This window comes from Sceloporus occidentalis, unplaced genomic scaffold (genome assembly GCF_023333645.1).
Source record: "Sceloporus occidentalis isolate IW3139 unplaced genomic scaffold, rSceOcc1.0.p SCAF_1, whole genome shotgun sequence".
Lineage (NCBI taxonomy): Eukaryota > Metazoa > Chordata > Lepidosauria > Squamata > Phrynosomatidae > Sceloporus > Sceloporus occidentalis.
In genome coordinates, this window is record NW_028316981.1 from 140,300,749 (window position 1) to 140,316,846 (window position 16,098).

Consider the following 16,098-nt stretch of genomic DNA (forward strand, 5'->3'; position numbering starts at 1 on the left):
CAAATGCCCAGTTTATCACTTCAAACATCATTGTTGTAATGAAGATTGCTTATGAGACATTCTGTAGGTTATTAATGATGGAGGGCAGATCAGTGCTATCAGCCCCCACCCTGCACAACTTAAGCTTATGTTATATTATCAATTTTCGTCCCCTAGGCATTATCTGTTGGCATTTTCCCCTATGTATTAAAGCTGCTTCAGAGTTCTGCTCGGGAGCTAAGGCCTCTTCTGGTCTTCATCTGGGCCAAAATCCTTGCAGTGGACAGTGTAAGTAACCATGAAATCTTGATTTGTGATTATGCAGGTTACTGTAAAAGAATACTCTCATTAATTTCAGTAGTAACACTGAGGTAACTTGTTCATGGTTGGGTATGAGATGAAAATGAGAATGATTTGCTTAAGGTCACTAAATTTGGAACCAAGAACAAAACTCACAGATCATAGTGGTAAAAAGCTCTCCTCCCCTGCCTTTCCTAGTCTCAATTTATATTGTCTCTTTTCTGTCAATAGTACACTAATTTCAACAGCTTCATACAGAAACTGAGATGGTATGTTATGGTTTTTATGATGAAATGAGGGGAAAAGTGAAAAATTGGAGAGTTTATCACACGTAGAGTTATTTGCCTCTGTGTTGTTATGACATTCACATTAATGGAGACATTATGTATAAGTTTTCTTTGTAGAAAATCACTTGTTCATTAATGTTTTTACTAATTAAGTATATCTGATTTCCCTTCTCTGAGTTTTCTAAACCATCTGTTACTTTTAAGTGAGAGACTCAAGTTTTAGGCCCTTTATTTTAGTTAATGACTGATACAGGCAAATATTTTATCATATAGTTTGTTCTATAGGCGGACTTCTTCAAGAACAGGACCCTAGGCTACAACCATACATAGTGAGGTCATGGGAACACTGTGAGGTGCAGACTCTTAGAAATAACTGGGTGCTTTTATAGGACTAGAATTAGTTTTATCTCACTTGATCTCACTAGACCTGGCAGCCCTTTATAGCTTAACAAATGTTCATGAGCTCTTCATATAGCTTTGCTATATGTCTTTCTGTATTTTTGTCTGTCTGTATCTAAAAATATATCAGGTTATATTGGGCACAAAAATAATTGCAAACAGAGATGATTACCTAGTGTAAGTATTATAATATTTTAAAAAGATCTTTCTGAAATGCCTGACAAATCTGAATGTTGGTGTCGTCTATATCCTTTTTAATGAATAGTTTAAGACCAAGCAGGAGGAGAGAACTATGATCAAATGCTGGCATCTTTTCCTACTAATCTAGATTGTGCTTAATATTATTAAATATATTTTGGCTGACGTATTAAGAGGATTTCAAATAGGAAAGAAAATGAAACACTGCTCCCAGATAGTGAGGGGAATCTTATTTCTGATAATGTACTTGTGTTTGGCTTGAAATTCAAACCTCCATGTATGATTCAGATCATGAATATATTCATTAAAACTGGCACACAACACTGTATAGGCAGAAAAGGTAAAGGTAGTCCTTTGACATGAATATCTAGTCCTAAGCGACTGTTGGGGGCGGTGCTCAATTCCAATTCTAAGCCGAAGAGCCAGTGTTGTCTCAGGATTGTTCTGGTGGTCGTGTGGCTAGCATGACTTCACCGTACGCTGTTACTTTCCCACTGAGAAGTGGTACCTTTCTATCTACTTGCATTTGCATGCTTTTGAACTGCTAGGTTGGCAGAAACTGGGACTAGTGATAGGAGCTCACCCCATCATGCAGCACTTGGGCCTCGAACTGCCAACCTTCCAATCTTCCAGTCATCAGAATTGGCATCTTAACCATTAATGCATTGCATCCCATGGCCAATATGCCAATAAAAATGTTGTTAGAGTGTATAGGACACTTTTTTCTTTTTAAAAAGTCCAAATGTATTCTTGCAGCTCAGACTGGTGGAATTCATACTTCAGAAGGAAGAGATGTAAAGCCTTTATTTTAGAGCTGAGACATTTATTCATTATATTTTCTGTGTTCCATCATTCAGTAGAAGGTCTCTCACCTTGCCTGTCCCACATGCTATTCCTTCCACTAGCTTATATATCTAAAGCAAGCAAATGTTTATACTTTTTTACTCCTTTATCATTTGAGGGTTATCTTCCTACTTCCATGTTATGATTTTCCATTATCCCCCTAAGTATAATAGCAACACTGAGGGAGTTGTCTATTTGGGCAGAAAAAGATTTCCTGCCAGCTGAAGAGTAATTATGCCAGGTCTTTTCTTTCTTCATTCTCTTGAGTTGCTATTGAATGCAGGGAAAATAAAACATAAAAGACTAGGTGTAGCGGTTGTGCTTTCTAGTATTCATCTAAAATACAATGTAGAGTAAATTTCTTTGGCTGTCTCTCAGTGTGTCAGAAAGCATGAGATGCAGTGGCGTCCTGCAATGGGTGACACCCAGTGTGGGGGGCAGGACTTCTGGGGTGAGCGGAACCTCTGGCCCCAGACCTCTGGTGGGGTTTCCGGAAGTCTGGGGCTGGAACGATGTCCAGAGGGCCGCAGCCATGTCCCCATAGGCCCAGGGGAGAGCCAGCCCAGCATGGGTCCAAGCAGCTCCCACAGGGGGCAGAGGATCCCCACGCGGGTGAAACAATGCCTGTGCTGGGCAGGGAAATGACTGGGTATCACCCCCCCCATCCTGGGATGTCACCCCCCTTTTGGGTTGTCACTTGGTGTGGCCCGCACCCCTTCCCCTCGTGACACTACTGCTGAGATGAGCCCTGGTGCTTACAGTTGTAAACCGCTTAGACACTGTTAGTTCAGTATGAAGTGGTATATAAATGAAGCTGTTTGGTTTGTTTGTTTGTTTGTTTGTTTGTTTGGTGGAGCAGTGATTAAATGCCTGTGCTGATTCACAAACCATAAGGTTGCGAGTTCAATACAAGCCAGGGCTCAAGCTCGATTCAGGCTTGCATCCTTCTGAGGTCGCTAAAATGAGTACCCAGATTGTTGGAGGCAGTTAGCTTACACTTTGTAAACCACTTAGAGCAGCAATGTCCAAACTCTGGCCCTCCAGGTGTTTGGGGCTTCAGCTCCCAGAAGCCTCAGCCACCTTGACCAATGGTCTGGGATGCTGGGAGCTAAAGTCCAAAAACCTGGAGGGGCAGAGTTTGGACATCACTGGCTTAGAGAGTGCTTAAGTGCACTGATAAGTGGTATAAAAATGCACTTGCTATTGCTATGCGGAAACAGGAAGAAGGAAGGGACATGGTCCAATGTGTAACAGCCCAGTAGCCACACCGTAAGAGAGTTCAGATTGGGCTGTGTTTTGCCTGCCCCTGTTTTAGGTCCTGATGAGCGCATTTCTTGCATGACCATGGCATTCCAGTGTGAGTTGTTACGTAAAATTTATGTCAAGAAGTGATGACTGCAGAGGAATGTCCCCTTTATGTAAGTGGAAGTATTATTCTAGGTGCTGTAGGCAATCATGAGGAGCTGTTCTTCATTGCGTTCAATGAAAGATAGATGTAGTGATTAATTGTTCAGCAGCAGTGAATCACTTCTGTGCTGCAGACAAAAGAGAGAGAGAAAACAGGAAAGGGGTGTAGTGACTGAGCTACAAATCAAGAAATGCCTAGTTTGAATTTCACTTCCACTATGAACTTTCTAGGTATCCTTAAGCAAGCCATTCTCTCTCAATCTAGATAGATATACTGGTTTATTTTACCTGGTAGTTGTAAGAGCTACAGTTGTAAGAACTACAGCTAGGTAATACATAAGTCAAGCTTATGTACACTTGAAAGTGTACGAATGATAATAATTGGAGTAGCAGTATTACTGAGGTTTTAGTAATAGTTGCTAGATAGAATTGCCAAGCCAAAGGTATATTTTAAATGTGCACCAATTGTATTTAATAGCATGTACAGTTAGCCATCCATATTCATGGATTCTGCATCCACGGATTCAACCATCCACAGCTTGAAAATAATATTTTTTTAAAATTCTAAAAAGCAAACCTTGATTTTACATCCACAGATTTTGGTATCAGGAGAGGGGGGGGCCTGGAACCAATCCTCAATTAATACCAAGGACCCACTGTACTTGTTTAGAGGTCGGGGAACGTTCTAGTAGTACCTCAGTGCTGAGAGATTGAAATGGTCTTCCAGAACTATGGTACTGCCAGAACATTCCTTAGTATCCGTATCAGTAATCTGAATGGGACCTGCATGTAAGATCAGGATATAGATATAATAATAATCACAGGCTTAAAGCAGAACTCTAGTTCAAACATTTCCTTGGATCTGCTTCATTACAGATTCAATAGAACTTATCAGTAGATCATTTTCAGATCTGGTTCAATTTTCAGATCTGTAGACCTTTATTCGTATTCTCTCCAATGCATAGCCTGTTGTTAAAGAAAACAAATATAACGATCACAGAGAACCCACACAAATTTGAATTAGACAACGAAGAAATAAAAATAGTAGAAGAATTATCATACCTGGGATCAAATATTGATAGAAGACTGGGAAGGACAGCTGTGAGAGAACTAGAGAAGATCCTAAAAGGCAAGGGTATACAACTGAGCACAAAAGTTAGAATCGTACAAGCCATTGTTTTGCCTATTCCTGCATATGGATCTGAGAGCTGGACAGTTAAGAAGGAGGGATAGGAGGAAAATCAACTCATTTGAAATGTGGTACTGGAGAAGAGTGCTAAGGATTCCATGGACAGCCAAAAAGACAAGCAGTTGGGTCCTGGAGTAGATCATGCCAGAAGCCAAGATGACAAAACTCAGGTTGTCATACTTTGGACACATCATGAGAAAGCATGAATCATTGGAAAAAACAGTAATGCTGAGAAAGGTAGAGGGAAATAGAAAGAGAGGAAGGTCGCATGCAAGATGGATGGACTGTATTAAAGAGATAATGAGTATGAGTTTGCAGGAGTTGAGCAGAGCAGTGGAGGACAGAGGGTCTTGGAGATATCTCACCAGCAGGATTGCCATCGGTCAAGATCAACTCAAGGGCAGTTAACAACAACAAAAACTTTATTGTCAAGAGTGACAGTATCCAGATCATGGTTTGCAATTCCTTTCAGTTTACAAGTGTCTCTAACTGGTCTGAGCAGTGAAGATTCTACTTATTCTTTCCTGTGATTTCTTACGTTATATTCTAGGAGACAAAATAATTTCCTGCATTTTCTGGCTTTATATACAGGATGAACAAAAACCTGGGAAATCAGAGAGAAGAGGATGCCACAAATGTGTACTTATATGCACATTTGATGAAGAATACCATTTATTGTTTGCTTCCCCCCACTTCTCTTGATTGGTCTTTGTTGCATCCAGAGCTTTCCATAGAATAGGCTTTGGAATTACAATATTTGGGGAGGGGGTATGCATACATTTTGAGGTGGACACATAATCAAGAAACTTAAAGCTGCTAGAATAAGATCTATGGAATGTCATATTTCCTCTTTAGATTTTTAGGGTGTCCTTTTTATATCCATAGTAGATAGGTTCTCCTTAAGGTCACCATAAGTTGGAAATTACTTAAAGGTGCACAACAGCAAATATAAACAAGGTCCTCAGCCCTGGGGGAAGGCAGGGCACCAGAACTGACTAATTAATTGTAACATGATATACAGTAAATTCAATCCACAAAAGAACACTACATTTATTGGCCAATCAAAATGCACAAAACATTTCATGTAAGCTTTCAAAGATCCACTAGCTTCTTCATAAGGCAAAGGATTTAAAAACTTATACACGGAAGAAAATTGAGTTGGAGTCACATGCCTACTTTTTGTATCCGATACTGTTTTTGTTGTAGTTCAGTTGGTATGGACAGAGGCCCTTTTTTGGCCATGTGGGGATGAGGCAGAGGCAGTAAAACTTAAACTCCATTAGCAGCAGTAAAATAACTCGTCTTGGGATTTAGGCTGTCTCTTTCTTGTGAAGCCCCAAACCCCATTCTTGAGCAGGGAATACTGAATTTAATTAAGATTGTACTTGACTACCACTATCCCAAGCACATAGGATAAGTAGTGCTGATTTAAACTTCATGTTAACATCGATGCCAGTGGAATCCTTATTGCAATAGCAGGAGATGCAGCTACATTGATAAAAGAGAGACTACTTTGTAATGAAAGTGCATTAAAGACAATTTTCATTTAAATAAATGTGCTCAGATTTTGAAAGGAAAGGCAGTTTTAGATCTGTATCTAAATACCACATAAATATGCTGCTAGAAGAATTTGTTGGTAACAGCGAGATCTTATGACCAATAAAAATGTTCCAGACATGTTTTAAAAGTATGCCGGGGGGTGGGTGGGGGTAGAATAATAGTTTTGTGGTCTTAAGCTATGACTGCTGCATCTTTTACATAAGCTTGAGCACTCCTCCGCAAAATTTCTAACACTGTGTTGATGTTTTACTGCTAATTCTTTGATAGGATGAGATCTGTCAGTGCTGTACATTAAAACATTTTCCCCTGGCATCATACTGAGAGAACAGTCCCTCTATTAACATAATTTACCATGGCAGAATCTGCTTTTTTTTGGGGGGTGACAGAATATTGCCTAAGTTAGGTGGTAGTAATAGCCAGATTCTGTAGAAGTAAGTGGCCCATTTTCTAACTGGCAATAGCGCTTTTTAAAAATTCAAAATAGTTATCCGTTTAAAGCAGCAAAGCCTAAAGGCAAATACTCTTTTCACATAATCTGATTTCAGTTGCTCCCTTCTGTTCTGCATCAGCCTGCGAAAAGAAGTGTTAGGTACCTGAACAGTGTAATATTCCCTTGCATCTTTGTCTTTCCAGCCTCCTTTTGACAATTTGAGCCATCTCCTCTTTATTCTTTATTTCTGATTAAAAATGCATTACTAGCTAGCTCTCTCTCTCTCTCTCTCTCTCTCTCTCTCTCTCTCTTTTTCCCCTCTACCAATTGTTACTTTAGTTTTTCACATAAATATATGTATGTAGGTGTATTCATTCATCATCTTTTTCCACCCTGAATATGTCATCCCCAAAAGCCTGAACTGGAATACTAGCAGAGGATGTCTGAAAAAGCAGTTTGGGATGAAAATTATTAGTAGTAAAGCCCTGGCTGTTTGATTCTCAGTTAATTCACATCCCATGTGAAACATGGAGAAAGCTTACTTTCAAAGGGAATTTCTTCAGAAGACCTTGGCTGTGTTCCATTCTTATTCTTAAACACTATCAAAATGATGGGTAGAGTGTATGTGCAAATAGGACTTGTATGTCTGAAGGATGCAGTGCATCTCTGTATCATCTGGATATAGTGACATATTGTCTCCTCCTTAAAGAAGACTGAAACAGTATTAGAGGCGGAAAACAGTGCTCCGGGACACTGACTTGGGTTTGTGTGCATGAATAATAAAGTTATGTATTTAAAACAAATGCTCTTATTAGATTCCAGTAGCAGTATACAAAGTAACATTAAAAAAGCAATAATGATGTACAGCAACTAGTCTTACTATCTGTCAACTATCTTGTTCTAATATATGGACCCACTGTCTTTGCAAAAGGTTACTTAAAAACCTGGTGCTGAAAGCTGACTGATGATGGCACTCCAGGTGTCCTAAAGAAAAGGTTTGCCTTATATAAGAAGCTGCTGCCCAGAAATAGCTTGCTTCATGAAGCAACCATTAGAATTATTTGGTAGAGCTGGATGGGATTCCCTACACAGAAAGAACTTACACTGTGTGGCAGCTTCTTCGTGTGCCTTTAGCTTGGAACAAATCAATCTCTGATCTACCCATGAAGTCTCTGCAGAACTGGTATGAAACCCACTGAAGTAAAGGTGGACATGATATGCTTATCTGGCATAGCAATTTTGTAGATACCTTGTTTACCTGTCATTTGTTTCACCAAGAGGTAATGCAGAATATGTGTGTGTGTGCTGAGAATTCTCAAGATACATTCCTTGTCTCGTCCCCCCCCCCCCCCCCCCGGCTGCAGTTCCAGTTTCTTGACAGAACATACTTTTCTTTGAACATACTTTTACTTTGCCTTGATTTACCAAATCACTTTTTCCCAGTTTAAGGGTGCATCTGCATCAAAGAAGCAATCCGGTTCAACCCCACTTTAACTACCATGGCTCAATGCTATGGAATCCTGGGATTTGTAGTTTGTTGTGGCACCAGAGCTCTCTGACAGAAGACTTTATGTCTCACAAAACTACAATACCCAGAATGCCATAGCATTGAGCCATGGCACTTACAGTGGTGTCAAACTAGATCATTTCTGCAGTGGTGATGCAGCTTTAGTAAATTCTTCTAAGAATTTTTTAAAAATAGTTTTTATTTGTTGTTCCTTTATCTGTTTCTCTGTAGGGTTAATATGTTCCTGCTTCTGTGCTGTACCTCCACTTTCATCTCATCATTGTTTCTTCATGATCCTTAGTCCTTTCACTCAGCTGCTAGGTTTTTCTTTGTTCTTGAGTCTGACATTCCTCTCCACATCTGCCCATTTCTTTCCTGGCTGATTCTTCTCATCCCCTAACTGTTGCAGTTTCTCCAAGCCTCTTCAGTGCCCTGGTTTGATAGTGATGTTTTTGCAGACATTGCTTTAGTTTACCACAGAAATTAAAGCAAAAGGTTGGGTGCTGTTGTGACCTTCCCTTTCAACCGATTTGCGATTTTGTTTCAGGCCCCAGCTATGTTTATATATATATACAAGAGTGTGCTCAAAGAAATGAAATGAAATGAAATGAAATGTATTTATATACCGCCGTTCCTATGATCACGGCGGTTTACAACAGAATAAGATACAAAATACAACAATACAGGTTACAAACAGCATAAAAACCATATACTACTATACAACAATAAATCCATCGTTATTCAATCAAATAATAAGACAATCTAAAAATACAATAATTAGTATACAAAACTAGAAAAAAACAAAAACAGAACATGCGAGGGAGGCATTACAGCCCATGTCCCAACAAACCCCTAAAAAAGAAACTAACTACGCCCCTCTCCTCTATCTCCCTCCCTCTAAAGAGTCCACGACGGCGGGACCAGGCAAAAGTCCTTGGCATTCTGCCCTGATGGTATAGGGGCGTGGACAGAGAACTGTACAGAGGAGCCGGTGGGCCGGCTTTTGTAGGGGCCGCTCCCACCGGCCCCGCCCCCTGGAAAAACGCCGCTGCGGCGGCGAAGAGAGTCCTCTGGGCCGCCCTGCCCAGATGGAAAGGGGCGGCGGCGGCGTCCTCTTCGGGGGAGCCGGTGGGCCGGCTTTTGTAGGGGCCGCTCCCACCGGCCTCGCCCCCTGGAAAAACGCCGCTGCGGCGGCGAAGAGAGTCCTCTGGGCCGCCCTGCCCAGATGGAAAGATTCCTACTATATACCAGAAAAACAGTAAAACATGACTCTATAAAATCAAAAAAGGAAACAAACACAGTAAAGCCATGCAACTAAAATGTAGAGGAAAAAAAGTGGTTTTGAGCTGGTATCTAAAAGCTTAAAGTGTCAGTAACAGTCACTGCTCCATGAAGAGCATACTGTCTAGCCATTTTCTTGGGTCATTGTCTGGATACTGTTGGTAAATTGATCAATTTTCAACTGTCTGACTATTCTACTTTGTCTCCTGATTTGGCTCCTTTGCTTCGATTAAAATGGCCTCCTTCAAACATTGCAGCAAATGTGGCGTGAAGATCCCTACCTCTGACCGCCATGACCAGTGTGTTTTGTGCCTTAGAGAAGGCCATAATACTAGGATTTGTCCACTTTGTAAGCCTAGGACATCGCAGGCCCTTAAAAACCAGCACCTCAAACTTAAAGCAGCCCTCTGGGACCAAGCCCTCCATCTGGCTTCTGCCCCTACTTTGGAGGACCCCCCTGTGCCCCACTCCACTGCCTCTGTTGGACTCTCTAAAGATAAGACTTCTTGGTCTGATAAGGAGCAAGGCGAGGAGGCTAAGAAGGCTTCCAAGCAGAAGCATGTTGAAGGCAAGCCTTCCCAAAATAAAAAGGACAAGCCTTCTGACCATCACTCTTCGAGGCGCAAGGAGCCATCAAGCTCGACCATGTTCCTGTCTGCTGCTCTCACCACTGATCCCAAGAATTGGGCCTGACTCTGACCATTCCACCAGTTCAGACGCACTTTGTACGGGTGGAGGATACTTCTCAGATCATACGAGTAGACACAGATACGGAATCTGAGGGAGATCCGGGATCCAAATCCGCCTGTTCTAACTTCCCTCACCACCTCGGTACAACCTCCTAAGCCCACCCTTCACTATTCCTTTTCTATTTCCGTCAATAACATCTCGATCCAGCCGGTCCAGGAAGCCGCAGTCTCGGTTTCATCTTTGACTCCTCTTTGTCATTTATCCCACAGATCCAGACTACAGCCAAAGTCTGTAGATTTTTTCTATATAATATCGCCAAAATCCGTCCATATCTCTCAGCTTCTACCGCAAAGACACTGGTCCATGCCCTAGTGGTCTCACGATTAGACTACTGTAACCTCCTCCTGGCAGGGCTTCCTCTCTCTCACCTCCACCCATTAATTTCTGTTCAGCATTCAGCTGCACGCATTATTTCACTCGCTCGCCGTTATGATCATGTCTCCCCTCTGTTGTCTTCCCTTCACTGGCTCCCTCTTCCTTTCCGCATCAGGTACAAACTTTTGCTACTCACCTTTAAAGCCCTGCATGGGCTGGCCCCCCTTTATTTAACTGATCTTCTCTCTCCCTACATCCCTACTCGCACTCTCCGCTCTGGTAGCCAAAATCTCCTCTCTCAACCCAGGATCTCCTCTGCCCAGCCTGGATCCGTCCCTTCTCTCTAGCTGCCCCTCATTCCTGGAACCTTCTTCCTCTGCATGCACGGCTCATCACTTCCCTAACCAGCTTTAAAGCTGAGCTGAAAACCATATTGTTTAGGGAAGCGTTCTCAGGGAATTTGTGATTGTTATCTGGCTGTCTGACAATATTTGATGTGATGTGATTTGTTTGATATTTGATGTTTTTAATCTGTTTTTTCCTTTCTATATGGTAATTTTATCTATTCCTCTTTTAATTGTTATTATCTTAGAATGTACGCCTTGGGCAGGCTTTTATTTACTCCTAATTTTACCGACTTTGTACAGCGCTGTGTATAATTACAGCGCTATAGAAATAAAGTTTAATAATAATAATAATAATGATGTTTTGCGGGCAGGATCCCCGCCGCCATGATGGGACCAAGCCAGTCTCGGGACCAAAGCAGATGAGAATGCTCAGATGGAGGTCAACCCTTATATTCAGCAGGATCACCACCACCACTATCCTGATCTACTCTTTGACCTTCCCTTTTCAAAGATCCCTTGGTGAAGAGATTCCTTAGAAGATTCAACAGTCTCCATCCTCCATCATCAGTACCAACACCAGTATGGCAACTCAATCTGGTGCTTTCCTGCTTGTTATCCAGGCCCTTCGAACCCATGGTCACTACGGACTTGAGATTGCTAACCCGGAAAACAGCTTGCCTTATGGCCATCACCTCTGCTTGCCATGCGAATGAGCTTTGTGCCTTGTTGATGGACCAACCCTACCTTTGGTTTCATAATGACAAAGTGGTCCTCCATACCAACATTACCTTCCTTCCAAAGGTGGTGTCAGCTTTCCATATCAACCAGGACGTCATATTGCTGACTTTGGCCCTGAACCCGACCACCGATACCAAGTGCCAGCTTCACACCCTAGACCTTCGGAGGGTGCTGGCCTTCTACCTGGACAGGACTTCGGGTTCAAGGCACTCCGAGAGACGTTGTGTGCTACTCAGAGGCCAAAAAGGGGCTACCTTTTTCTGCTCAGAGATTTTCCAAATGGGTGGCTGGTACCATCCATTTGTGTTATGAATTCTCAGGTAGAACTCTCCCCACTCAACTAGGGCGGTAGCAACATCCTCCACTTTTCTGACTGGGGTGCCTTTGGAGGATGTCTGTAAAGCTGCTGTCTGGTCCCATCCATTGACTTTCATCAAACACTACAAGCTGGACACCAGGACCAGATAAGATGCAGCTTTTGGGAGGGCAGTGTTATTGTCAGGTTTATATTGAAATGTGTTTTTACAACATTACATGTTTTTATGTTGTTGTTGAAACTGAAGAACTCTGCACTGACAATTGCGTTGTTTGATTGCATGTCTTTGAATTCTACAAATGACATTTTATATAATTTGCATATTATATATGCTTTGAAACAAGTGACCTTGACAGTTGCACTTCAAGTTCAAGTTTATTGTTGTGGTTAATAAATACAACTTGTTTGAACATTACAACTTGTGTGATGACATTCCCTCCTCCACTGACCGAAGCTTGTCAGTCTAACCCATTTGTGCAATTCCCAGAGACCACGAAGAAGAAGGACGGGTTGCTTTCCTGTGGTCATCTGCGAATTTACATAAATCCCACCCATCCTCCCCTCAGTTGTGTCCTGTTCATTGCTAAGTTTTATCTGTAGCTGCTATGTGGCGTACTTTATGGAACTGGGGAAAGAGCGGGAACACTAGGGGCTTTATAGGGGTGGGCAGAGCTACCGCCAAAAAGTTGCAATCTAAAGTTTGCCCAGTGATCCCAGACATTTCCGAGCTTTACTGAGCAGGCACAGATATAACCCATTTGTGTGAATTTGCAGTTGACCATTCAAAGAAATAGTTACAGGTAAGCAACCTGTCCATATCCATGGTTGGACTGTGGACTAGGTACTTTCAACAGAGCTTTGTGACTTATCCAAATCACATTGCCCCCTCTTTTGCAAAGAACAGAAGAGAAGGCCAATGCCAAATGAACCACTTGGTTTTCCAAGATGGCCTCTGGGAGGGGAAAACATACCATTAGGTTCATTCTGTCTACCAAAAGCATTCTGTTTTTAAGGTTGTTAGAAGGAAAAAGAGAAGGATCCTACTTTTTTTTCTAGTTATAGAAATGTGATTGTGTAGATGGTTCCTTTTTTCTACACCTGGCTAATGGCAGTACTTCCCGTATATTGCTGGAGTGATTGAGCAAGAATTGAGTTGTTCTCTGCAGATGTGTTTTATTGATAATTGGTACCAAGGGCTCTCCAAACACAGAGTTGAAAAACTGAATCAGCAGCTTGCAGAACCCTGATCAAGGGCCTTAAGTTCCTAAAATATGGAGCACCTGCCTTGTGCTTCCGTAATATAAATCTTGACCAACATGGTTTCTTGGCCAGCATCCTGGCAAAATGTCATTGAATTTCTTTGTTTCTCAGATCAATTGAAAATTGAATTTGAAGCCAAAAAATTACTATGGCATGAAATATTCATAACTTTTCTTATGGCTTAAAAGAAATTTCTTTCAGGTTATTGTACTCACTGTTTCTTCTTCCCTCCCCATCTTATTTTTCAGTCATGCCAAGCTGACCTTGTGAAGGATAATGGTCACAAATATTTCCTTTCTGTTTTGGCAGATCCCTACATGCCGGTAAGGTCAAATAATCAGCCCTGTTCATATCCATTTAGAATTAACTTGCTTCATTCTGGCTTGTATGCTGCTCTTATGAAGTAATTGTACAATTTGTTTTGTGCATGGTGAGAGATTTTTATCATGTACATATACATACATAATGTTCTCTTAAGTAAAACATGGAACAAGCAGATTGAGAATACTTTCCCCTAGGGGAGTGATACCGAGTGAGTGTATATTAAGAGGGTTAAAAAAAGCCGCCCCTGTTACAGCCAGATTGGGGCCACAGCAATTGCACACCGCACCTCCAATCTGGCCGTTGCCGTGGCTTAGCAGCCACATGGTATGTACACAGCGCTGGAGGAGTACCGTGACTCTGCGCACTGTGCAGTGCAACATGTGGCATCATACCACCCTGGGGGCATGCATCGTGGAGACACTATGTCTCAACTCCACCCCCAAGCTGGCCCAAACGACCGATCTGAACAGCCCCTAGGGGATTAATCTAGTCTGTTGCAATTAAAAAAAACAACCTTAAACAGCCTCCCTTCAAACAATATGTTGTGGCACCTTAATAAATAGGTTTTACTTAACGTAAGTGTACGTGGACTGCAGTTTATGAAAGTGTATGCCAAATAAGGCACTAAAAGATTCTTCTTTGTTTTTGTTATGTAAGAAAGTTTTCCTTAACATGATGCAGAAATATTACTTTATACAATGCGGAATTCAGTGCCATAAAACATGGTTAAAACTACTAAGTTAGATGACTTTACAAAGGCATTAGACTAAGTTGCGGTTTGTTGGTGATGGTTAAGTAGAACCACTGTATGCAGTAGCACTATGTCATTGAATATGTTGGAGTGAGATGAGATGTCACTTTTGTGCCCTTCTGTTGGGCTTCCCAGAAGAATCTAAATACCACTGTTAAGAAAAGGAACACTAGACCAATGGTCTGATCCAGTAGGGCTCTTCTTATGTTCTTAAGGTGCTTATTTTGTATACTAATATATAGTATACCTGAGAAGGCAAAGAGCAAACTTCAAGAACCTTAATTATTCATCTGTAATAGAAGTGTTTTACTAACAAGACATAGTACTTTTGCTTTATGTTCGTTTCTCCTTGTGAATGAGGTCACAGTGGAATAGAATTTATTGTCAGTGTATAACTATCTGTTCCATTTGAGAAAGGTATTTTACACATCTTTACAAAATATACAGTTCAGGCTGTCAGGAGAATTTGCTGTATTAGAAACCGTGCTCTTTCTTTACTATACTAGAGTGCATGAGTCAGTGTGGCACCAGCCTCTTCTCTACATTTTTTCATCCTTATACTAAAGAGGAAAAGGTTACCAAGTATAAAATGATTTCCAATCCTTCCATTCTATCTGTGATCCACAGTGGCATTGAAAAATGTTTATATTATTCTCTAAATGTATTAAATTGAAGCACAGAGGACCAGTATTGTTGATTGTTTGGCAAATACAGAGGTATTCAGGAGAAAACCCCCAGGTTTCTTTTAGAGAAGGATACCAAAAACTAATGCAGTCTCTTTACTTTGACATATTTCTGTCTGCATGTTATGCATTAGAATTTTTGTTTTGTGACAGTTGACATTTAAATTTGAAATGGCACTTATCTCCCTCACACTGCAAAGCTTGAATTCATATTAAACTGAATGAACTAATTCCTTGTCGAAAGGAAGCCATTGCATGAAAAGGGCTGTGTAGATTTCATGGCCAGTTTCTTGTTTTCATTAAATCATACATTTTGTATATTTAAATCAGAGGGCTCTCAACATCTCTGTTGTCAAGGATCATGCATTCCTGAAGCAAGGCCATTAAAACTTTACTATGAAGATTTATTTGTTTTCTTCAATCTCGCAAAATAAAAATGTTCTTGTGTATATGTTGTTCAGGCTGAACACAGGACAATGACAGCTTTCATCCTGGCAGTGATTGTCAACAACTACAATACAGGGCAGGTGAGTACAAGAGAGGAGATGGGTGGTTGACTCCACATCTGACTTCATGAATAATCTTGAGTTTTTAAAATTTAGATATTACTGCTATAAATTTGTGTATTGTTCCCTGCCCCCCAGAAAATCATCCTTACAGTTGATATTTTGGCAAACAGTTCATCACAATTTCATACACTATCTCCTTTGTTGTAGGAAGCCTGTCTTCAAGGGAACTTGATTGCTATTTGCCTGGAGCAGCTAAATGACCCACATCCTCTTCTACGCCAGTGGGTAGCTATTTGCTTAGGACGTATCTGGCAAAATTTTGACTCTGCCAGGTGGTGTGGAGTAAGGGACAGTGCCCATGAAAAGCTCTACAGCCTTCTGTCTGACCCAATCCCAGAGGTAATCTTTTAGGTTTGAAGATAATCATCCATTAGAAAGAGTGGAACATGCACTGAATTTGGTCACACATTCTTTTTTGCAAGATAAGCACTGAGGTTTTGAAAGCCTCCACCTAACATTATGAAGCCTTCAGTGAATTAGAGGTGCAACCTGATTAAAGACGTTTCAACACCGCATTTTAGAGCAAAAGTAAAAAGGGAATATGAAGTGTTTGTTGAGGAGATATCAGAGGTAGTTGATGGATCTAATGCAAAACCTTACTACTATCGATGGAGTAAACAGACAGGTTAAATAAAGTGGTTTCCACCCACTTTGAAGGCAGGGCA

At 41.2% G+C, this 16,098-nt stretch overlaps 1 protein-coding gene across 3 annotated transcripts in view; it reads left to right on the forward strand.

Annotated features, from left to right (window-relative positions):
* Window positions 1-16,098, forward strand: part of RPTOR (regulatory associated protein of MTOR complex 1) — a 539,367-nt gene that overhangs the window by 349,488 nt on the left and 173,781 nt on the right. For all 3 annotated transcript variants that reach the window (XM_089539327.1, XM_089539336.1, XM_089539347.1), the window contains exons 13-16: window positions 157-267; window positions 13,355-13,429; window positions 15,326-15,391; window positions 15,581-15,772. In XM_089539327.1, the coding sequence (XP_089395453.1) occupies window positions 157-267; window positions 13,355-13,429; window positions 15,326-15,391; window positions 15,581-15,772 (444 nt within the window). The remainder of the gene's footprint in view (window positions 1-156; window positions 268-13,354; window positions 13,430-15,325; window positions 15,392-15,580; window positions 15,773-16,098) is intronic.